This window comes from Mesocricetus auratus, unplaced genomic scaffold, assembly GCF_017639785.1.
Source record: "Mesocricetus auratus isolate SY011 unplaced genomic scaffold, BCM_Maur_2.0 Super-Scaffold_100676, whole genome shotgun sequence".
NCBI lineage: Eukaryota > Metazoa > Chordata > Mammalia > Rodentia > Cricetidae > Mesocricetus > Mesocricetus auratus.
The window spans coordinates 28,958,921-28,984,462 of NW_024429266.1; the positions used below are offsets into that span (position 1 = coordinate 28,958,921).

The 25,542-nt window shown below is 41.0% G+C and overlaps 1 protein-coding gene across 1 annotated transcript in view; it reads left to right on the forward strand.

Moving 5' to 3' along the window:
- The first annotated feature begins 7,487 nt into the window (after positions 1 to 7,487).
- Fmo1 (flavin containing dimethylaniline monoxygenase 1) overlaps positions 7,488 to 25,542 on the forward strand; it is a 31,824-nt gene continuing 13,769 nt past the window's right edge. The window contains exons 1-3 of the mRNA XM_013114322.3: positions 7,488 to 7,632; positions 13,763 to 13,898; positions 24,474 to 24,662. Of these exons, the coding sequence (XP_012969776.1) occupies positions 13,767 to 13,898; positions 24,474 to 24,662 (321 nt within the window). The 5' untranslated portion in view covers positions 7,488 to 7,632; positions 13,763 to 13,766. The remainder of the gene's footprint in view (positions 7,633 to 13,762; positions 13,899 to 24,473; positions 24,663 to 25,542) is intronic.

A 25,542-nucleotide genomic window follows, 5' to 3' on the forward strand; every position in this document is an offset into this window, starting at 1 on the left:
TGTAAACACTACAATTTCTGGGGCAGGATTCTGTTTGCAATCAATGAGGAATTTTATTGCTAAATATCTTTGAGCTGGAGCGTTGGCAGGTAGAAGGTGGATGACTGTATAAATGAATCAGTTTCTCTCGGGGTTGAGCTATTTCAAGGTCCATCGACCTTTGTGACATGGGTAAAACACTCAGACCCATTGTATGTCATAAAGGCCTCTGTTTTACTTAATTATATTTAGTTACAGCAGCCTGTCTTAAGACTGCCATCAAAGTAAATCCCTTCATCCAAGTCACGTGACCTGTATAGGCTCCTTCGTTTTCACAGCCAGGACCACCCATTCCCACCAACCCCTCCAATATCCCCTCCTTTCCCCAGGGAGGGTGAGGCCCTCCATGGGGTTGTCCATAGTCTGTCATTTCATCCGGGGCAGGGCCTAGACCCTCCCCTGAGAGTCCAGGGTGAGAGTGCATCTCTCATTGTTGGATGGACACCCAAAGTGCATTTGTATTCTCAAGTCTTTACTATGGGAAGGTACACAGAATAGCAAAGACATTATATCTTTGTATTTTCCAATAACTGTCTAAAATCCAAAACTAACATATCATATGAATCAGTATATTTCATCTCTATGCATCAAAGATGGAAATGAAGTGCAGGTTGTCAAGAAAATTTTAAATGTCTTTAATATGACAGATACCATAGAATAAAATTGTACTGGTGCACATAGCAATAAATATTAAATTATTTTAACTATTACAGTATCTAAATAAGAATGGGAACTGCATTGTTGTAAGAGTGATAGTTTCCCAAGTGCTAGAGGAAATAAAAGCAAGACTTTGAGAAGCTTCTGGGTTAAAAGGGAAAGTACTCAAGTTACTTCTGAAATAAAGAACTAGAAATAGGGAAAAATAAAGCTGGTAGGATGCCGAATGCTGTGTAGAAGTCAGTGACACTGGCCTATGACCTTATGAGCAGTCAGTAAAGTGATTAACATAAGTAGCTAATGAAAGTGGACTTTCTGAAAATTACAGAAGCTGATCTCCAAACACAGGCTGATGTGGAGCAAACAACAGGAGCAGAGTCAGAGATCAATGAGATGCAACTAACACGAACATTGCAGAGCAGTAGACAGAGGCCTTGGGGACAGTGTCAAGTCAGGACCACGTGTCTGGGGATAGGAGGATACCAGCTACTATTCAGTTACATATACTTCAAATGAGTTCTCTGGTTGTCTAAACTTAGAGGTTGGGGGGGTCTAAGGTTTACTTATTTGTTATGTATACAGTGTTCTGTCTGCAGGCCAGGAAAAAGCACAAGATCTCACCACAGATGGTTGTGAGCCACCATGTTGTTGGGGAGAATTGAACTCAAGACCTCTGGAAGAGCATTCAGTGCTCTTAACCTCTGAGCCATCTCTCCAATTCCTTAGAGAGGTTTCTTAAAGGAGTCTATTCCTCATACGGAGACCAGCTTAGGCTCCTGAATTCTTCATAACGCCATAGGAAAACCTACACAACCCCCACAAACAAGAGCAATCCATTCATTCATTTAACACTTGGTTAACACTACTCTGTATCAGGCACATATGCTATGCCTGGTGATATCAACATGTCAACTTTTGAAGTTCACTGAGTTACAAGGCAAGCTCTTGAACACTGAGCTATATTACTAGCCTTGTTTTTACTTGAAAATAGTCAGGGGGAGAAAATGCTGTATATTGGGGCTGGAGGGATGGCTCAACCTTTAAGAGGACTTATTGCTCTATCAGAGGACCTGAGTTCAAATCCCAGCACCCACAACTGCGTAGCTCACACGTGACTTTAACTTCAGCTGCAAGGGACCCAATGACATGTGCACACACACACACACACACACACACACACACACACACACACACACACACACACATACACGTGCATGCACATACCCGTGCTACAAACAATTATAATAATTGAGAGGAACTCTGATGACTCAGTAGGTCCTTCTCTCTGCTGCATGTGCTGTGGTATATTATTCTAAATACAAGTAAGTAATTCCAACTGACCACAAAGTCATCCAGTGACACAGTATAGAATGCTGTGGCTGTGAGTGTCTAAATCACAACTGGATACTTTCCCAGAAATTTTTCATTGAGCTGTAAAGACATCCAAAGAAATCCTTATTTAAAAGGTGGCTGTTATCTGTGCCATTCTCACAGACTAAAGGCTTGCATCACCTGCTCACCAGTTCTGGCAGAGACATACTTAAATGCCATAATTAGCATCAAGTAGCCCTGGGGCTCCCCCTCCATCTTCAGTGCCTGCATTCTGCAGACATGTTCTCACAGGATAAGCAAAGAATAAATCCCATGTGTAAGAGCCTTAGAGAATTGACTCTTGTTAAAGGTACATGCTTTCTTAGGAAGGCACAAAAAAAGGTACTTTGGAGGAGTTGAGGAATGGAGAGATGTATAGTTTTTAACAGTGATTTTTGCATGGCTCAAAAGGAAAGGGGTATCATGGGTACCTCTAATTTACAACTAGGGCTAAAACTATCCCTGTGCGGCTTTATGTTAAGAGAAGCTTTTTCTTTGAGAGGAGCTGTTCCGCCAGCCTGGTTCTAGAGCCGCATCAGTCCCAAATAAACACACAGGACGCTGTATTAATTATGAAGCTGTTGGCCTTGCTTGTCTCTTACTGGCTAGCTCTGCCTTAAGTAATTATCCCATAATTGTTAATCTAAGTATGTCTCTTACCGGAGAATAGTTCTGGGCTCCTACCCCATGGCGTTACATGTCGACTCTCTCGTGTTTCTCCTTCCCAGAATCCTCCTGGACTCCTAGCCCCACCTATCTAGATTCCTATTGGCCAGCAGTAATTTATTGACATATACACAGAACTTCCCCAACATCTCCTCTTTTCTGTTTAAACAAAAAGAAAGGTCTTAACTTTAACATAGTCAAATTGTATATGACAGAACAGTTATCAAGTAAGAACACAGTTACAACATTTTGTCTATTAACATTTAGCAAGATCTAAAGAAAATATCATGCATCCCATCCTTGTGAGTCCAAAGTCATGTATGTAGCTTATCTTTATCATAACTAAGGAAAACTATAATTATAACTATCTGTCTTCAACTCCATCAAAGACCACAGAAGGATAATATATAAACACTAGGATTGACAAAGATATCTTACTGCCTGGACAGTCACCCGAAGTTCCTCTGTAACGTTGGGGCATCCATCTTCAGCCCATAGGAGGCCACAATGTGTCTGGAACACTTCTCAGCAAAGCAGGAAATTTCAAACTGTCCATCTGCATCAGCAGTCTGTCAGTCATTTTTCTGTGTCCTGCAGAAAGTCTGGTAGACTCTTCCATGAAGCAGGAACCCTGTAAGACTGAGTTCAGCAGTCACTTTCCTGTGGGTCCTGCATGTTCAGTTTATACAGCAACAGTCAGTCTAGGCAAGAGCAGTTTCTTGCCCAAATGGCTAATCTTGCCATGTTGAAAGCAAACTCCATAACGAGTTTCTTCGATGCCCATCTTCCTCTCAGACGTAATTGGTGCTGCCAGGAGCAGACATTTCTCATTGTCAAGAAAAACCCTAAACCATTTTAAATGCCATTTTCTGAAGGTCTTTGAGAGGTTTGAAGACTGTTTATGTCAAATATATTTCTGTATATCTAGAAAACCTAACTTACCTAACTATAAGTTCTGACTATTATAAGTAACTATCTATAATCTGTATTCAATTATGCATTACGTTGTAAAAGATCAGTATAAGCACAATACTTAATCAAGAGGAGAAATATAAACATCACAAAATTGACCTTGAATTTGTATCAATAAATGAAAAACAATACCCATACCATAATTCCCCTTTTTACCATTAAAAAGAGATTGGCTGTGATCACTAACCAATTATAAACAATCCCATTTAAATGAAAACAAAGATTTATAAACAAGATGGGAATTGGGACGTCGCTCATTCCAAACTGCTTCCTGCTGGAAGGGGGCGCTGTTTTTACCATGGGGATCATGACAAAACTCAGAAACCTGTATAAGTCCATATTTTTGGGGTCTGTAAAGCTGCATCATCTTAACTGTCTCAATTTTTGGAACACCTTGTCCACTGCTTCCGGGGGTCTTGGTTCGTCAAACCACAGAAGCCTGGAAGGAATCCTCAGCTTTTCATTTTCTGTAGAAACATAAGCAAAAACTCCTTTTCCGAGTAACATATTCTTATACTTAAATTTTGAAGTCAAGGCATTTTCAAAAGGTAGAAGTTGGATTAATTCAGCAGCATTTATAATCAAGTGTACTTTAGTAGCTGTGGCTTCCTGAGCAATAAAAAAACTGAAAAACATAATAGCATACAGTATCTAGACTCTCTGTGTATTTTCCATCTTTGCGTGGCTTATTTATTTATCTATTATTACTTTATTTATTTTACTTTTACTTATTTTTCTCTGAGACAGGGTTTCTCTTTGGAAATCCGCCTGCCTCTGCCTCTGGAGTAAATCCTACCGGCGTGCGCCACCACAATGTCGGCTTTTTTATTTATTTACCACTTTGTCGTTTCATTTTCTCTCTCAATCTCACGTATATTTTTAAACACACTGTAAACCTTTAGAGATTTTCTTCATCCAAGTCTGACTTTACTGTAAATCTTTATGTTTTTCTGGCCACGTGTCTTATCTGTAAAACCTCGGCTGTTTTAAACTGCCATTTCAAGATGGCGGGCGTAAGCGTGATTCCAGCTTACCGCCTCAGTCCATGCTGACATCCAGCAAAAGCTGCCACTTCCAGCTGTACGTACACCCCCTTTTAATCGTTAGCAGAGTCTCTTAAGACAACCTTGCTGGTTTTTTTTTTTTTTTCTTTTTATGCCGAGTCAGAAAGACTCCCGTAAACGAGCAGCGTGAATCTCGGCTTGTGGCTAGCAAAACAGAGCACAGCTGAGAAAAATGCTGCTACCAAAATCTGTGCTTCTCTCCGTTCTTCTGTTTCTAAAAGTCCTTTAAAGCTTTTGTTATTTTGCGTGGAAGTTCAATCCCACTCCTGACAACCATTATGTTAAGAGAAGCTTTTTCTTTGAGAGGAGCTGTTCCGCCAGCCTGGTTCTAGAGCCGCATCAGTCCCAAATAAACACACAGGACGCTGTATTAATTATGAAGCTGTTGGCCTTGCTTGTCTCTTACTGGCTAGCTCTGCCTTAAGTGCTTTACAACCCTAAAATACTATGGCTCTAAGAATGAATCAAAGTGGAAGAAGAAAGGGAGATTTAAGACAATGGGGCTGGAGAAATGGCTCAGCAGGTAAAAGCAAGTACCGATCATGCAGAGGACCTGAATCCAGTTCCTAACACCCACACAGGATAACTCACAACCTCTGGTAGCTCCAGCTCTTGGGGATTGAGTCTCTCCTCTAGACACTGCAGACACCTGCACTCGAATATGCACATACCCACTTACATAATTAAAAATAATTTTAATTGAAGATGGTTTTGACATATAATAAATGATCCAGTAAACAACCTTCTAGTGCTTTGGTTAGTGGTGGCAGGGCATAATTCATTAACCAAAATCACCAAATGTCCATACTTGAAAACAAAGCAGAATTTTTCTTAGACATTGGAGATCTTTTGGAAATGTCTCCGAACTTGTTAGTCACTAGACTACCCAAAACAGAAGAACATCTTTCTTGAAAGTTGATAGTCACCATGCTGAAGACAAAAGAAGTCATAGGGAAGCTTGTTTTGTCACTTTAGTTCCCTGGGCCAGAAGGACGGACATATGTTAACTTTGGCTCACAGCAGACTAATCATCTTTCCAACCAGCCACTGGGGGGACCATACAGTGAAAGCCCAGATTATTTCCTGAAGAGAATTATTGGCTACCAATCTGGCTTCTGAGGGTCCAGGTCCTCTAGAACAACAGGCTAAAGAGCTTTCCTTCATCCTGCATCCTTAACTATTGCTACTTAACAATAAGCCCTAAAAGCAGCAAAAATGGAAACTACCAATGAAGGTCAGATGCCTCAATCATTCATAATTAATACAGTCTCTGGATAATTATGGAAATGAGACAGTATAATAAAATGATTGTGTTTATGCTCAGTCAGCAACCCAATGTCCCTTATATGCAATGTGTCCTCACCAGGGCCTAGGGACCCCTTTAGTGCTCTCCATGCCATATCAAGGTAACTTGTTTGAGTACTAAACTTTGGGCCAGTAACATAGTCCTAACTCTCAAGATGCCTCTGAGGTAAGACCACATGTATTTAGATATTCAAAGACACAATTGACTGAACAGTAGTCTTGAAGGCTTACCTGATGGTGAAATTTAAGTTTTAAGTCATCCAATTACTATCATCTTCAGAGCTGCAGGAGGGTAGCTGAACTAAGAACTAATAGCTAGCAATGTTGGATCCTTGCCAAGTACATAATGAGTCATGAAGAGCAGAGCTGAGTCCAATAAATGAGCAGTATATGTGGTATGTACAAGGTCCTCCAGAAGGGAGGTTAGAGGTTGCGCTGAAAAAGTATTAAAACCAAAAGAAAAGATTCAACCTGCCAAGAAACTTTCACTGCCTCAGTCTGCCAGTATCACTTGGAATTTTCTCAGTGTCTGTAGGAGTCACTTCAATATTGAGAATCAAACAGCAATTTTTAGGTGGGCATCACATTATCAATACCATCATGCACAGGAGTTTTCTGTGCGCGTGGCCTTTCACATAGATTGTCTCATCTAATTCCACAATAACTATTTGAAGCAGGCATTACAGTGACTATTTTAAATTGATGAAGCTGGAGCTGTGGAAAACCACACAATTGTTTCAAAGGCTATGTTGATAACAGAGCTGGTGAAGACATTGAACCCAGGACTTAAGACTTCAAAGACTGTGTTCTTTTCATACATCTATCTTGTGTTGCCCAAACACCTGGGCAATCGTCAACACTTAAAAGAGCTTTAAAACTTGTCTTTAAAATGTGAGTGATATATTATTTTAGAAATAATAATGTTCTCTAGATGAGAAAAGGACCAAATCTTAGAAGTGCTGTTTGATCTAGCAGCTGTTGGCTGTGTTTTTAGGTAGAGGCTGTTAATGTTGCCCTTAGCCCCTTGAACAGTAAAATTTTTAAGCGCCCCCATTTATAGTTTGCAAACAAAGTACAAGTTTTAAGTACATATCACCAGGCATACCACTGTTGGAACTAATCAATTTAAAATGCAAACAACAGCTAGCCTTGGATCCCAATCCCCCCCCCCTGTAACATTACTTATCTCTTAAACCAGGCTCATCCTGTGTGCTGGGAACTTCCAAACACTGGATCATATACACTATTTTGATTTTTACCAGCTCTGGAATCCTAATTGTGTCAGGGCCATTAGAATGAACCGTTATAGCTACTTAAAGTAAGTGGCCTGATAAAAATCTGACTGCCCCCTCTGGATACAGTAGGTGGAGCCCCTGAGGTCTTCCTGTTTTGTTATTGTACATCAGAGAAGAATTGCCTAATCTCGGCAGAACACAGCTCCCTCTGCCAGTGACCCTGGTGGAACTGTGCTGCCATCTCTGGCTCCACAGAAAGGCATACAGCTTGAGTCCTTGTCACCGGATCATAAAGTCAGATTACTAAACTTCTGTGTTCGCTGGTAAGTTCTCTGCTGAATGAGTTACTGAACGCTTCCTCAGCAGCCTCTAGCATAGGGTGAGTTAATGGTTTGGAAGGTTTACCCACCAAGTATTGGTGTTTTGCACAAACAGAAACAAAAAGCAAGCCATTCTGGAAATTTGGCTGACTTGGGATTTGACCATCATCAACTTTCTGTTGCTGTGTTTCCTGCCTTATTCTGTGTATAGGATTAAAATTTCTTGATTTTTATACTGCTTCTAGATCTTTTCTGATAATCCTAAATCTACAAGTATTAATATCAAGGGTTTGAGAGTCACTTCTGGGCAGCCAGTTTAATTTTATACCTTTTATGGTTCGAAAAACTGAGTCTTGGTGCCTGCTTTTTTCTTAGTCTCTGATCTCTTAGGGAACTTGACAAAAACCTACTAAGAGGCAAAATTTGTGTTGTGTGGTGGTTGGGTCAGGATTAGGCTTGAGGAAGTGAGTGGCTACTGTTAAGAGGATACAAATCCCCAAAAGTACTCTTGTTCTAACCTAGGTCTCAGCAGCCTCTTCTCTGTGTTATTCTCTCTGCTAGGCTCTGGGTGTTATGACTGCTCTATGTTAGCCTATGTATGGGTGCCTTTACCCACCCCTAGTTATCCATCTGAATCTACCACAATGGATAACACTTGAAATGACACAGTCCATTTAGGGATGTGCTCTTATTAGACAGTCTAGACCTGTCAGTACTACGTGTGTGAGTACCTGCCTGCATGGATAAAGGTGAGTGCCTAGTAAATGCATAAGTGAGTCGAGCTGCTTAGCTGATCCAGTGCTGAGATCAGTTACAGGATAATTTCCTGAAACAATCAATAAGGCTTCAAGTCAATTTGAAACATACTCAAAAGGGAAGACTTTGTCTGGAGGTTCCCAAATGTCCTAGGTTTAAGGTATGATTCATGCAACAGCAATTCCTTCACAGCGCCCCCAGGCTTTAAGACACTCTTATCAAGTAGTCAAGGCCAACTGACTCAGTATGTTTCTTCTAACCACTGAAGTTGGCTGTACAAATAATAAAGAAATTAAAAGGATATGGCATTTTTATTTTACTCTTTTTTAACTTTTTCATTTATTTTACATCCTGACTGAAGTTTCCCCTCCCTCCTCCCCTCCTGCTCCCCCTCTCCCACCTTCCCCCATCCACTCCTCTGTTTCTGTTTAGAAAGGGGCACTGCTAACCATCTCAGGAATGGATTATGGGGCTGCCGGACACTGTAAATTTTCAAAGCTTATAATCAGCTAAGGCATGACCTCCTCATTTGTTGCTCCATCTCAGTTTCCACCTCAATTTTGCTGCCTACACACCTGCTTTGCAAACCTCCACGAGATATTATTGAACGGAACACACAGCCCTGTACCGTGTTAACATTGTGTGACATGCCCCCGGCTCCAGTTAGCATCCCAGCACTCTGAAGCTTGATTTGGGAGATTGGCAGAAGCCTCAGGCCAGCCTGGGTTGCACTGTGAGTCCTGGTCAGTCTAAGCTATGGGAGGAAACCCTGTCTCAAAGAAAAAGAGAAGAAAATCCACCCACACCTGAGACAGCTTAAATAACATTCAAACACTGAGGATCACAGGGTTCTCTATGACATTCTCAAAGAACTCTAGGCCCATCTGTGTTTGGGAAGGAGACTTCCATACCCAAATATTATCTCAATAATGAAGGCACACACTCAATCTGACCTCATTTAAGTATTTGTGTTTTCCTTCCTTGTAGGACACAGTACAAAATCCATAGGAAAATGCAATAGTCTCTGATTTTGCTGTTAAACATTAGTGACTTTTGTGCAAGCAACAGTGATTTCCCAACTCACTTTGAAATCTGATTTGGCCTAATTGCTTTGTTATCTTTGTTAAATTCCTATTCCCTCGGTAGCACAAACTTAGCAAGTTCACTATGAACCCTTAATTGGTGTGACTTATTTCTTCCATAGTCAGTTAACCTTGTCAAGATTTTCTTCATGATACTGAATAAAGATTAATAATACTTTAAATGTTATTTTCCATCAAGATGTAAAATAGTACCCAAATAATTAGTAACATTAGTGTGATACTTCCATTAATAAAATATCTTACTGTGTTCTTAGTCACCCCACCAGTGCTTGAATTACAGGCATATGGCAACATACATGTTTGACACCAGTAACTTTCTCTCAGGCCTGGTACACCTCAAGAGTTACGCTAAGGGCTACTTGTACATTGAGTGATTCATACAGTACCTGAGGCCAGGTATACCTCTAGCTTCATATTAGAGATAAGGAAATGGAAACACAGAAATATTAAACTATCTGCCTACTGATAACTATCCAGCACTGAAATTCAAACCCAGGTCTCCAATTTGTGACCCCATAAACAAAGTCACAAGGAAATGTACTGCTCAGTGGTGGCTGAGTAAATCTGGTTCACCATGGGTTACAGTGACAGACGGTGGAGAGAGGGGTTCTACATATCGTATAGTTGCTAAAAGGTAGTTTTAAGCCATCAATCTCTGATTCAGGATATTAACTTCCAGTAAATATTTGCTCTGTTAATTTTTTAATCAAAAATCATGCAAGATGATGAATTCATTCTACCCAACAAGAAATCAATCCATTGCCAAATATTTATTCAACAGCTGTTATCATGCTAGGAACTTAGGCATACATATCAAGGAAAATACCCTACTTTGGGGAAGCATAGTCTTGTGCAGAAAGGAGACCCACAGATGTGATCAACTCAATCAATAATAAAATGTAGTATGCTCATGTGAGTGCATGCTGTAGTTTCCCTAGGAATAAAGAGGGAAATAAACTCACCATGTAGTCAGAAAGCCACATAAGTCTCATGGGACCATTGCCATCACTGAGCTCCCTGACTCTGGAGCCCATTGCCTCCTTCCTCTGACTGCTAAAGTCCTAGTCACCCCTCAAAATCTAAGCAACTACCACTGCCCTCTGTCACTTTCCTGCCACTCCAAGGTCAGCATTTCATCTCCTCTTTCCTGTGCTGACAACAATTTGAAGACAAAACATTTTCAAGTTCACCTTTCCCACTAAACTGATCACTACTCTAGACAAAGCTTCAGTAAAAACCTAAAATACTGGTGTTACCAACAAAGAAGCCACTCAGTGACTGTTTGATGCCTGAAGTAATCAAAGAATGACCTTCAGAAATTGGAGGGCATCTGATTCCACCGTCTACATGAACTATTCTTCTCCTACTTAGACTGACTCAAAACCTTTGTCATCTCAACTCCACTTGGGCAAAGTCAGTCTCAGAGCTTGAAATATTGGTAAATGTGTATACTGAACCGGTTACCTTTCCATTACACCATTAGTCGTGCTTCTAATTATTTTCCCTGTAAGGTAACAGCAAATGTTTACAGCGTTGTATCAACCCTCCAGTTAATAGTCTCTATGTGTCTGGCGGTGGCAGTGCACACCTTTAATCCCAGCACTCAGAAGGCAGAGGCAGGCAGATCTCCGTGAGTTTGAGGCCAGGTCTACAGAGTGAGTTCCAGGACAGCCAGGACTGCATAGTAAGACACTGTCTATAAAAAAAAGTCACTGTGTATGTGCTCTTTTGAAAGTGAACCTGGGACAGTTCAATTCCTTGTCCCAAGACTCCATTATCTCACAGCAGAACCAGTCCTTGACTTCTTCCTTCCACTTGTCTTAACAATAGAAAGGATGTGATCCTATTTCCTTCCATCAGCAACACACTAGACAAGGAAACAGACCAGGTGGTCTCTGCATCTGAGTGCGCACTCTTCTGAGTACTGAGGAAGGGTGAGCCCTACTAACTAGTCTTTCTTCTTTCTCCAAGGCAGCCACACTCCCCCTGTTGACCTCCTCTCTAGTTTCAGTGAAGCCATAGGGGAATTACCTCCCCTCTTTCTTAACCCAGCTCATATAAAGGGCTCCTCACCTTCCCAGAGAGTAAATTGCTGCCTGCATTGCTTCCAGCTACCCTGCTCACACTCTTTCTAAGCCAACATACTTCTGCACACAGCTTTCAACGTCAACTTTTATACACGAGTCCCTCTTTTTTCCCCTAGAGTCTTTTTTTCATAAAAGTTTATTTTCATTGGATGGCTATCAAGTCACACACACACACACAAAAAAATAAACATTATGCTCTGTGTCACAATGAGGAAACTGGTAGCCAAAGGAGATGAGCAGTTTTCCCATGTCACCAAGTGCAGGGTCTCAAAACAGACGCATTCTGATACAGCGCCTACATCCCAGCTCCCTCTGTCAATGTTGGTCACAGCATCCAGAAGATGGAAAACAGTAAGTCCGCCACTCTGCAGGATCCACCGTGGTTTAAAGCTGGATCTTCTGAGAGGACTCTTCTAGGTGTCCCTGGTAATTCATAACCACTTGCTCTAGAAAATAACTAGTCTTTTTTTTTTTTTTTTTTTTTTGGTTTTTACGAGACAGGATTTCTCTGTATTGTTATGGAGGCTTATCGGCCCAGCCCGGCCTTGAACTCACAGAGATCCGCCTGCCTCTGCCTCCCGAGTGCTGGAATTAAAGGCGTGCGCCACCACTGCCCGGCTGAAAATAACTAGTCTTTACAGACACATGGGGGGGTTGTTTAAAGAGACAATTCTGTATTCATTACACCAAGTCCTCAGTATTCCTTAGAAAGAGCACACAGCAGAAAACAAAACTGCCTCAGCCTCCGTGGCTGAACTACTTCTTTTGGGTTTCTAGTCCTAAAATCACAAATGATACATACACAGTCCTGTGGACAGATCATGTGGAAAACAAGAGAATAGGAAATGTTCAGGAAAATATCATCACTGGGGACTTCCTTGTGCTTGAGGGGTAGAGTTCTGGTTTATATGATACTGTGAATGCCTAGTATGTACAAAACCAAGGACCACAAAAACAGGGTATGGTGGCTGGCACATGCCTGCCAACCCAGCACTCAGGAGGTAAAGGCAGGAGGATGAGAAGTTCAAAATCACCCTTGGCTACATAATGAGTTTGAGGCCAACCTGTCTTAAAATATGTGTGTATGTGAGTGTGTGTGTGTGTGTGTGTGTGTGTAGATAAAAATTATCCCAGGAACATATAAGGAAATGATGTCTGATATTTGATTTAGTGTATGCTGAATGTGCACACTCTTGATCAGAAAGTCAGAGAAATTATAGAAAAGAAGACACCAACTTTGGAAATAGCTTACACTATTGAGCATTTACTGTGTGCCAGGACCTATTTCTCAGACTTGACACTTGATAAACTTCATTGGGCCTCAGAAAAGAAGCTACAAGGTTTTCTCTGTTTACACGAAGCCCAGAGGAAATAAATGATTCAGATCACACAGTTTTAACTGACAGAGCTGGTTGCTTACTCAACGTGCAATATTGCCTCACAGTGTTCTTACAAGCCCATGCTGTTAACACATGGCCAGAAAATTCTCACAGCTGCTCCAGTGCTGACTGTGCTCCCAAAAGGTGAACTCTATCCTGCCCTTCCACCCAAATCCTCCTGCAGCCATCTCCTCTCCTCCATTGGTGACTAGTGGTGAATTACGTTTCAGCAGCACTGTTGTAGTCTTGGCGGAATGCCAGGAGAGAGCCCATGGGGGCAGTGCTGTGGCACCTGTGATGGCCACAAGTGTCTTGGCTCCTAGTCCCAACCCCACCCTCTCAGCTGCTGTGCAGTTTTCTGTGATGTCCCCAAACCAATCGGAGTGTCAACGTTAATGTAATGTTAAAAAGTGGGTTAGAAAGCCACCCTGTTCTGTCTGCTGCTCCAACCTGCTCCGGGGTTGGAACCGGGAGGATGGAGGCGAGCCAGTGCAGAATACAAGACTCTGCCCACCACAGGGTCTAGTTTCAGCCACTCTGCCAGAAGCTGCAATTGCATTAAAGACCACGAGTGAGCAGACTGAGCTCTAGGTCTGGCCAAGGGGTGGGGACATAGCCCAGCACAGGGGTTAACCCAGTGACCTGTATATTTTCTTTCTCACATTCACACACCACAGACAGTCTACAGAGACTCAAACAGAGAAAATCTCTTAATCTTCCAAATTCTTTTCCTGGTTTGTTGAGTAGCCAAGGCTTGGGTGGGGCTTTTGTGAATAAAACGGCTCTCCTTCATTTTCCCTCCACCGAGGAACATGGTGAAGCGAGTTGCAATTGTGGGAGCCGGGGTCAGTGGCCTGGCCTCCATCAAGTGCTGCCTGGAGGAGGGGCTGGAGCCCACCTGCTTCGAGAGGAGCGATGACCTGGGAGGACTTTGGAGATTCACTGTAAGTAGAGGGTTCGCACGCTTTTGTCTGCCTATTGGAGAGTGACTTGGAAAGACTGGATGTCTGCCAAATGGAGACCATTCAGGAGGAACCTTGAATTTGTGAATGGTGAAAAGAGACAAGGCAAAGCTCTATACTATAGAGTCTAGAGGGGAGTTCTAGCTGTCTAGGGTGAAGAGGAAGAAATGCCCCCCAGAGAAGCCCTCAAAGTGGAAAGGAAAATGCAATGTCTGGGTCTGACTGGGGCAGCACTGCGGGACCAGGAGCTGGGGTGGGGGGTGGGGATTGTCTGCACAGAACAGAGGCTACAAAGAAGTAGAGCTGCCTCTAGTCTCATAGTTTCCCGGTCCTGCTTCAGCTGTGACACAGTGACACAGGATTCAGGAGTTCCATAACCAAGATCCGATGCCTGGACAAAGGTCATCCACACGATGAGCTAGCAGTAGAGGATGTCAGTCTAGAATCTAAGCAGGGAGCTAGTGTAAACGGGTCAATGGTCTGGAAAACCCACCCTTGGCTGACCTGGAGCCCTAGTGGGGTTCACAACAATCCTACTTCGAGTCAGTGAAATCTAAAAGCCAGAAAAGAAAATGTTCTTTGGACTCCAGCCTCCAGCATTCAGCCAGGGAAGAGGTTTTTGTTGTTGTTGTTTTGTTGTTGTTGTATTGTTTTGTTTTAATTCTCTGCAGCTTCAAGAAGAAAGTGTTTTTCCACAAAATTTAGGCAAGCTGTGAGGAACTGGGGAAAGGAACGAGTGTCAAATAGCCTGGCCTCATTCCGCATTATAGAAGCCAGGAACTTGGAACTGAAGCAAACTAATTCTTTCCTGAATCACAGAGTAAAACTCCAGAGAAGTCAACACTGCCTGTTTAGGCACAGTTCCCCAATTTGAGCAGGTTCATATAAAAATATGTGTCTGCCTTAAGGTGTGCTTGGCTACCAGACATGATCTTCTATGTATAGAAATTTTCCAAGGGGGTCTGATAAAGGAGCTCTCCCATCCCCATGATTTAAACTGCATATGTTCTGAGAGGATGGCAAATCCTTGAGTGCTAAAATTCCTCTTCCACATTCATTGTAGGCATTACTAATCAAACGGTTGACCTTTCCGCAATGACTGTCAGTATGCTAGGTGAGTAAATTTTAGTCAAAGATCAAAGATCAAAAGCTGTACTTAGCCCCTTGAAACACTAGACAAAATTGCTCAAGGAGGTCATGTAACTATTATCCCCAAAATTCATTTTCCTAAGAATCAAAAGACATTAGTCTTGATCCAGTTGTGCCCAGTTGATATGAGCAGATCAAACATCTACTCAAAGAGCACTGTAGGGGATGCAAAAATGAGAAGAAACCCCCTGCTCTGGAGAACTGCTGGCAGAAGAGAGAAGGCGAATGATCTTGATGTTGTAGGAATTGAAATGAGGGCAGGATTACAGCCACTTCTGGGAAACCAGAAAAGCTATATACTATGGACAGCCTGTGATGGGCGTGCGTCAGAGGAGTCCAATAACAGAAGAGACAATCTCAGAAAAAATTTTTAAAAAGGTTACTTATTGATGCATGCAGTATATGTAAGAGGGGTAATAGAAGGGAAATGAGTAGATGAAATGTCTGGGCAACTTTAACAGCAATACGGGAGAACAAAATTTAGGAAATTCTTTGCTGCTACTTTTGCTGCTGTTGCTGGTGGTGGTAGTGTTATATTTGAATTTATGCATGACAGGAAGACTCAAAGACGATTGTAATTGAAGACCGAAAGTCCCTGATAACAGGAGTGATTGAGTATGCAAGTTCAAACTGAGACACCATCCTGACAGAAAAAGAAGGGATTGGGATTGTAGGCACAAGAAAGGGAGTTAGTCCCAGAAAGACAAAGAAGTAAGGTGTACTCTTCCCCAAAGACCTGAGGAATAGGAGAGTGAGCACAGAGGAGAGTGGGCAAATGGGCAAGGGAGTACAGGAGAGGGAGCCCAGGCAGCCACACTGATGCAGAGAGGTGAGAAGACAGAGGAGCACCAATATGAGAGGCCTCGCTGTGTACTGGGAAATGTGGCAGTTTTGTGGGGTGAGGAGGGTGCAGTGATGGTAAAGGGACCTGGAGGATAAGAAAATGAACACCGTCATTTTAAAAAAAGAAGTATGTGGCAGGGGGCTGGGAGCAAGCCAGGTGGATAAAGTGCATGCTGAGTTTAGATCCCCAGCAGCCACTGAAAAACCTGGGTGTGGTAGCTCAAGCCTGTAATCCTAGGGCAGAAGGCAAAGACAGGAGGATCTTGGTAGCTTGCTGGTCAGCCAGCCTAGGCAATCAGTGAGCTCTGAATTCAGTGACAGACCATGTCTAAATAAATAAATAAACATAAATAAATGAATAAATAAATAAATAGGAACATGATAGAAGATACTGAACATTGAGCTGTGTCCTCCACAGGGGTAACACCACACACACACACACACACACACACACACACACACACACACACACACACAGGAAATGTAATAAGCCATCAGAGGAAAAAAAGACTAACAGGATTAACTAGCAGCTGCCAAGTTAAAATGGCACCCAGATACCAAGACATTTTATCTCTATGACTTCATTTATAAAATGAAACCAAATTTGAAAACTGGATTAATGCTAAATTTCCAAGGGTTAGGATTAGGGAAATCTTCCCCATCATCGTCTAGGATCTCAGCCTGGGTGCACCTCTGCAATACTTTGAAAGTCCCTCCACTAGGCAACCTCAAAGGGGTCTTCCAGCTCCAACAAACTATGAGTCCCCTGAGATCTTCATTCACCCCTTTTCTCCAACACACACACCACCAACTACCACCACCAACAGCAAAGATCAGTTCAAAAACATCATGGGATTCAGAGTTGGTAAGGTGTCCCATCCAAAGCCAAAGAATTCAGACACCTTCCATTTCCAAATAGGAAGAGAGCACAAATGTTATAAAGATTACAAATTAATTCCTTGGCCACTCCCAAGATCATGATTCTGGTCCTCTTAGCTACCACAGCAAACAAAAGTTGCTGTGAAAAGATAAGGGCATCATAGACCAAGGAAGGTCTGGACGGAAATCACTAATTTAAAAAAGAACAACACACTAATAAAGATAATTTCTGACTATCTGCCACTCATGTGGACAGAGAGCATGTATATGGAAAACCTTTGTCACAGTGAGTCTCTGTGGTGGCTGAGGGAGAGGAAGGGCTCACACCAGTAGCTCTATTGATTGATGGACTCAGTTGTAAAATAACAGCTGGGATTGGAACTCAGTTGCTAGATGACAGGACACGTAAAACCCCAGAAACCAGCAGAGTGGTCCACGCCTGTTATTTCAACCTTCAATTGATAAAGGTAGGAAGATTAGAAGGAAGGTCAAGGTCATCTTCAGCTACACAGTAAGGGGCCAGCCTGGGCTACTTGTCACCCTGTCTCCCAAAACAATAAAATAGTTGAAGGAAAAGAATTCGAGGGATTGCCTTGCCACTAACAATGAATTTTTCTATTACAGAACTTGATAGTAGGAAGAGAACTTGGGAAGTAGTCTTTGAGTAAAACCACACCAGCATTGCCTAGAGGGGATTAACAGTTCTGACTGACACACACCCTGTAACTGATCTCAGGGCTTAACCACCGCCCAAAGAATGATACCTTCCTGTCAGTATATCAAGATCCTCATATACATCCTTTCATTTATTCAGCAAACATTTATTGATAGCCTACTGTACACTTTCCATCTATCTTTATTTTCAATAAGGGAAAAGGTAAAGTATAAAAATGGGTCTTTCAGGGAGAGCAACTGTCACTAGGAAGCAGTGTGGGAAATGGTGACACATTCACAGCTGCATCTCAGTTATTAGGGATGTTATTGGCACATTTTTTCGTTTTCATGGTTTAATTATAATTTTAACAAATAATATAAAATTAAGGTACATTGTATAAAATTCTCAAAGAATTAATAAAATATCATTACAAAAGAATATCTTTATATTTTTACTTCATACTTTCAGGGGTTTTCCTCATTTTCATTATACTTTAAGTATTTTACACAATATGTTTTGATCATATTTACCACTCTCCTACAACTCTTTCAGATCTACTCCCCCTGTCCTACCCACCCTATGTCCTCAGTTTTTAGCAATCAAGTCCACTTGTGCTGCCCATATACTATTGATTGTGTGACCTTTTACTGGGCTGTGGTCAACCTACCAGGGCTAGACCTTTAATGAAAACTGACTTACCCTCTCCCAAGGGGTTGGACTTCATGCCCACCTTTCTTTTCCATGCTGGGGTTTTGCTGGCTTGAGCTAGAGTGGTTTCTGTACATGTTGTCACAACACCTGTGAGTTCGTAAATGTAACTGCCTTCGTGTGTCTTGAAAACACTACCCCTATCTTTTACAATATCTCCACCCGCCAGGCGGTGGTGGCGCACGCCTTTAATCCCAGCACTTGGGAGGCAGAGGCAGGCGGATCTCTGTGAGTTCGAGGCCAGGCTGGATTGACAGCCTCCAAAACAATACATAGAAACCCTGTCTCGTAAAACAAACAAACAAACAAAAAACAATATATCCACCCTTCCTTCCACAATGATCCCTGAAAACTGGGAAGGGGTGTGATATCGATGTACAATTGAGGGATGAGCATTCATCACTCTCTATTTCTGGTTCTTGCTCTTTAAGGTGTAAGATATAGGTTTCATCTTGTAGAGTTGGACTTAAGCCCAATCAGAAAGTAGTAGTTACCACCATGATGCTTGTGCCACTATTGCAAGACAGTGAGCATGCATTGCTAGTCCAGCCATTATTATAGCTCACAGGGTTCACAATTGGGTATGATTGATGATTGACTTCTTTTCTCCTGCAGTAGCATACATAGTACCTTCTAGCACTCTGAAATTTAGTCTGTATGAATGAAGCTTCTGGGGCAATACCAGTTTGATTTCTCCATGTTCTGTGACTTAAGTATGTGGTGCTGTCTTACTATCGGATCTTACTATCTAGTGCTGGAGGGAAAATAACAGTACTGGCAATGGCCTGTAATGTTTGTGGGTCTGTGGGTCCACAAAGGCAAAAAACTTCAAAAGAGATAACCCACGTCTGGCACTGGGCTTTTTATTTGTAAGTCTATGCTGTCTAGTAGAGGTGTTATCCACTCATTATGGGGTAACTTATTATGTGTTTATATGTACTTATTTTAGGATGCTTTTAGAGTAGTAAGTTTCCATATGACTTCTTTGAAAGTTCTTTAAAGATAGCCATCCCTCCCAATATTTCTACCTCTACCTTTCCTACACACTCATCACCCCAATTTAACCCATCCTGTTCTATTATTCCCCTTTATCCTTTTATACCATTGAATACTATTTCCCCTCTCTTGAAAACTGTACCCCCATGGTGCCTTACTAATTCCATGACCTTTATGAAATACACTATTTGAAGATTAAAAGTAAATATCCAAAAGTGAGTGGAAAAAATGTGACATGTCTTTCTCAGTCTGGATTACCTCATTCAGAATAAGTATTTTCAGCTCCATCCATTTACCTGTGAATGTCATACTTCTGTTTAAGAAATGAATTCCATTCTGTAAATGTATCACATTTTCATTTTCGATTCATCAGTTGATCAACATCTAGCTCACTTCCACTTCCTGGCTGTAAAGACTAGAGCATCAGTGAATGTAGATGACTGGAATCCTTTGGATACACGCCCAAGAGTGGTATAGCTGGATAATGTGGTGAATCTATTTCCAGCTTTTTGAGGAACCTCTACATTGATTCCCATAGTTTCTGCACCAGTGTGCATTGCCACTAACAATCAGTAGTGTTCCTATTTTGCCAACATCTCTGTAATTTGTTTTACTTTTGTTTTTAATATTTGCCATTTTGATTGGGGTAAGATGAAATCTCAAAGTTGTTTTAATTTCATTTCCCTGATGCCTAAGGATGCTGGCAGTTTTTTTTAATGTTTCTCAGATATTTGTATTTGCCCTTTTGTGAATTTGCTGTTTAGTTCCATGACCCATTTTTTGCCTTTTTAAAAAATTTTTATTATTCAAAGAAACTTTTAGATTTAAGTATATTTTAATCATATTCTTCCCTTCCCCCAAGTCCTCTCACCCTCTCTACACACCCAATTTTAAGTTCTTTCTCAGAATAAGGTAGAAAAGACCTTTGACCCACAGCACTTCTGCTGCCAGCAGCTCTTCTGAGCTGTCCCCCTGATATCACAGCTAATAGTTAACTTTAATGAAAAGCTTAGCAGTGCAGTTTCAAGTAGCTTGCCCCTACCGTTTCCATTTAGACCAGGGGGGGTGCATTCCTCTGTCCCTCTATGTGAATGGAGAAACTGAGAGCAGTTAAGAAAATTCCGAAGATCACCCAGTAGAAACAAGGAGGTTCACATGTGGACCTAGGCAGTCTGCCCCTGTGCTGTGGAGACGTGCTGTGCAGTTGTAGTCTGTTTCACAGTTCAGAGGTCAGGCAAACCCTGAGATGTGCAGGGTCCCACAAATCACCCCAATCCCACTGTATTGCAGAACTAAAGTGGATCAGGAGCCCCAAACCCTCCCGTTCATTCTCTTAACTTGTCCCTTTCTCTAAAACTCCTATCCCCATGATTGTTTTCATTCACTTTTTTTTACTTCATGAGGACTAAACTGTTCCCCTAAATGGCCCCTGTCAATTCTCAGCAGCATGTACTCCCACATTGTGTGCCAGGGCAAATAGCAGAGGCACCCAGGACTGACTGCAGCAAGCAGGGAGGGGTTGTCTGGAGATAGACCCAGAGGGTCTGGGAACCATTGGGGTAGACTGGGAGTTACTGAAGCAAAAGCTGCTCCAGGACCCACAAATAGCATCGGGTGGTAACATGGACACGTGTTCACTACACATGTGCTCAATACTCAAGACTCGGTGTTTATGCAGGAGAAGCAATTGGTGGGAGAAATGAGAGAAGGGAGCAGAGGTCCCCGTGGATTCCACCCTAAGGGCTAAGTGGTCTCTCTGCGGCTAACATCTGTGGTACATTATTTCACAACAGGCTTCAGAGTTTCCTGGAAGCTCTCCTTCTGCGTTTCCAAGAATTTTCTAAGTTTTGCAAAATAGAGGGCTTCTACACTCCCACTCTCTTTTTTGTTTGTTCGCTTGCAATCAGAGTTCATGAAATACAGGGTAGCTTGGCTTATTTAGTTCAGTGGGCCCTCATTACTCCCTGGTGTGTAAACATGCCATGAAATCATGAACTCTCTCTCTCTCTCTTTCTCTGTGTGTGTGTGTGTGTGTGTGTGTGTGTGTGTGATTTATCTTTACTAAAAATTGTCTGAACTAGCATTAATAGTGAAGATCCTGGAAGCCGGAGAAACTTGAGAGAATTTGGGCACTACACAAATTGATCCCCAAATGTCTACCATCATGTTTTGCTTCTGATAGTGCAGCTTCTTCTCTGGGTAGTTTGTTCTCACTCATCAGGACTTTAGCTCCTCATGCTATGTTCTTACTCCTGGAGCTCAGAGCTCATCACTGTTTGTCCATGTTCACCTGCAGCCTTAGAGACCGTCCCACACTCTTGCCATCCACACACAGCTAGGAAGCACTTCAGTGGTAGCTGGGATGAATAAAGAACTGAATTTTTAGTTCACTTTACTTTCAATTCTAAATTCGATTAGTTCTGGGAGAATTTCTAAGCCTATTATATCAACCTAGATACACGAAGGCAGTTTCCTCTTCTCTATCGCCCAGCTCTACCTTGCCTCTCTCTTTATAAAATCAAAACTTTTCTCCTAAATGGTCCCATCAATTCTCAGGAAGCATGGGATCTCACAGTATCAGGGCAACTGGCAGAGACAATACTAAGAAAATTTAACTGATAGATAGATATACAGAGATAGATAATAGAGAGATAATTTTGAAAGCTTAATATATAAAATAACACAAATCACTTCATTAATTATTTTAGGTTGGTTACATGCTGAAATAATATTTATATTTTTAATTAGGTAAAGTATATTTTTAATAACTTTCACTTGCCCCTAAAGTATGACTACTCAAAAGAAGTTGTAAATATAGCTTCTATCACATTCCTATTGAGTAGCGCTCTTGTAAAGCCTTGTTACTTAAATGTGGTCCATGGCACAGCAGCACATAAACACATCGTATGAATAAGCTCATCTAGAAACCTAGAATCTCAGGCCCACCCAGAAACAGAGTCTACATGCTGGTGAGATCTCATAGCAACCTTAATTCTTAAGTAACTGTAGAGAGCAGTGTTATCCAAACTTAGAACAACTGGGTCTTTTTAATTTAAAAAAGCATAAGAAAATGAAAGTGAAAACTGTGCAAAATATAATAATTTATATTGAGTTAGAAATTATAAAATTAATTTCAGTAGATGCCATTAAACGTAACAGTTAGAAAAAGATGTATTTTTATTTGAAAAGTACACATAGACAGTATCACTACTACACTTGTAACTTTTAGCTGAACAAAATATTTTGTGTGTAACAACAGTTATGCATCTTAAACAACTACAGGCACACTTTGACTATATGATGCTACATTTATGTCGAAGGGTGTTTTGTTTTGCTTGTGGTACTAAGGATGGAATCCAGGGCCTTAAGCATGATCAGCAAGTACTCTCACACTGATATACCCCAACCCAATATCCAAGGTTTTGGTTATGACAATTAAGCTTGCTTCTTGCTTATCAATGTACCTAGTTTGGATTCCATGGACGATAATATCCTTCTCATTAGGATAAAGTAAATGTAGACTATTCATAAGTATTGCTTAGCAGCATTCTAAGTAGAGAAACAAAGGTCACAAAGGTGTGTTGACTGAAGTGGAAGACTTTAAAGCCGTATAAGTTCAAAGTATTCTACTTTAAAACTGCTATCCAAAATGAAGCAAAGGGTGTTATAGTTTTAAAATATAATTACATCACTATACCATCTCTCTCCTTTCTCCAGCCCTTCCCATGTCCTCCCTCACTCCCTCTCAAATTGATAGCCTTTTTTATTACTGCTAAATATAATACAAATACATAAGTATACCAATACAACCTATTGAGTCCATTTAGTGTGACTTATCACTTTGTATTGATTAACCAGTTAAGGGTCTTATCCCTTTCTCTCTCCGCAGTCATCAGTGCCTGTAGTTCTTTGTCTGGGATGGGACACCCTGAGATTTCTCCCTTCTGCATTAGCAGATCTATTGATATTGTTGTTCAAGTCTTGTTTCAGGCAGCTGTCAGATGTGGGACCACATACCAGGTTGCAATCAACTCATATAAATTGATATAGACCAATTCTGCTAATTTAAATCAGTAATATTTGCTTTTAATCATATTTAATTATATTCTCTATGATTGCTGTACATTTTGTTTATACTTAGATACTTTTTTTTGTTTTTCGAGACAGAGTTTCTCATATTGCTTTGGAGTGTGTCCTGGCACTTATTCTGTAGACCAGGCTGGCCTTGAACTCACAGAGATCCACTTACCTCTGCCTCCTGAGTGCTGGGATTGAAGGCATGTGCCACCAATGCCCGGTTTATACTTAGATTCTTATTCTTTCTGGGAACAGAGTTAGTCTGTCCGTACGAAAGTCTTGTGTTCATGTTTTCATTTACTCATAAAAATAAAATTACTTATATTTCTGTACAAAGAAATTGTGTGTGATTACAAATAGTGTTATAGTACTAAGGACTTTCCCTTTGAAATCAATAGTCCTCCATAATACCACCCACAAGACAAAGGTAGCATATAGTCAAAGATTACTAAAACGTATCCCTCAGTCTTGCAGGAGTTAAGTGATATATTACTGCTACTAACTGCTTGAGTACAAATTGAGGTAGGAAATTGGTTAGGGCTATGCACACAGTTGCCCAGTCTTGAAACTCTGATCTATCATCTTCCTAACTCAAATTACTCTCATAATCCTGTGAGATTTGCCTTACTTCCATCTCTCTCAGTCCCAACTGCCATTATCTCTGTTCAGATCCTCATTACCAATCAAGAAGATTTGTGTCTTAGGTTCTTACCTGGCTTCCTTTATTGTCATCCTCACATCCTATAATCGCTGATACATCTTTAGTAGAGTTTCATATGAATCACTTATATGTTTCCAAGAACTTCCTATAAAAATCCAAAAGTCTGAGTTTTGTATGCAAAGTCTTCATAATTCAAATTCTGTTCCTCTGTATCATTCCAAGAGTACTAAAGTACCTAGAAATTCTTCTTTATCCAAGCCTATGTCTGGGATTTTGCCTGTGTGTTTATATAATCTCCTATACTTTGCTGCAATGCTGCAGGATATGAGTTCCTCCCAGATTTATTTGGTGCCATGTCATGACTGAAATAGTGACTATGATCAAGCAGTTTACAATGAGATCCAATGTTCATCACTTCCCAAATGCAAATCCTATTTTAAAAGTGACAGGTAGCACATATTCATATTATCTTGATTAGCTCAAACTCAACCAATGTTTCAGATTTCAAAAATGTTAACAACCATTGTGTGTGTGTGTATGTGTGTGCATGCATGCATGCATGCTCATTGTCTGTGCACTGTTTACACAGGAACATGTTGAAGAAGGAAGGGCCAGTCTTTACAAGTCTGTGGTTTCTAACAGTAGCAAGGAGATGTCTTGTTATGCAGATTTTCCATTCCCAGAAGACTACCCAAACTTTGTACCAAATTCTCTATTCCTGGAATATCTCAAACTGTATGCAAGCCGGTTCAACCTTCTGAAATGTATTCAGTTCAAGGTAAGATATGAACATCAATTAGCAGTCAGAAAGTTTTCTTTGACTTGTCTCTTATCACACATCTGTAACATAACCCTGGCCTCTAAGGATGAGATGGTGACCTGGTATGAGTAATGAGACATTTTCACAAGACAGAATTAAAAATATAGAATCCCAAAGGCATTTTGAGTATTATAAAGCAAACAATAGCATCTGTGGGAAGGACTTAAGAAACACAACTTCTCTGAGTGTTTTAAAAAAGAAAGACAGCAAAGCCTCTTGGTTAGTGAACAATTTTTACTTTAGTGAACAATTTTTACTTTGATGTTCGACCTGTATTAATTGTTTTATAAACATCTTGGGATTGGAAGTAGAGTACTTAGCTAGCATGCCATGTACAAAGACCTAGGTTTGCTTCCCAGCACACGATCAATAAATCAGAACTCAATACTCATTTGCATATGTGTATTCAATGAGAAAAATAGATTATTTGTACATTGGAATACTCCCAAATAATTCAGGCCATAGGTTAGCAGTCCGTTTCTAGGTATGGATAAATTTCATCAGTGTTTTTTCTAAGACTTTTTGTGAGCTAAGATAACTGATCAAATTCTTATTTTCAATGATATATAATCATTGCTTTTGTTAAAGGGACTGTTGTTAAAGAAATTTCTCTATGAAAGACAAGGTTATACAACAGAAAGAACAATTTTCAAACCTCATCAGAAGCATGGGTTATAAGATTGGGGCTTGGAATAGAGTGCTTACCTAGCATGTCACATTTGAAGACCTGGGTTTGATCCCTAGAACACAATCAATGAATTAAAACTTGATACTCATTTGCATATGTGAGTTCAATAAAAACAAACAAAAATAGATTATTTGGTTTTCCCTATTTCAA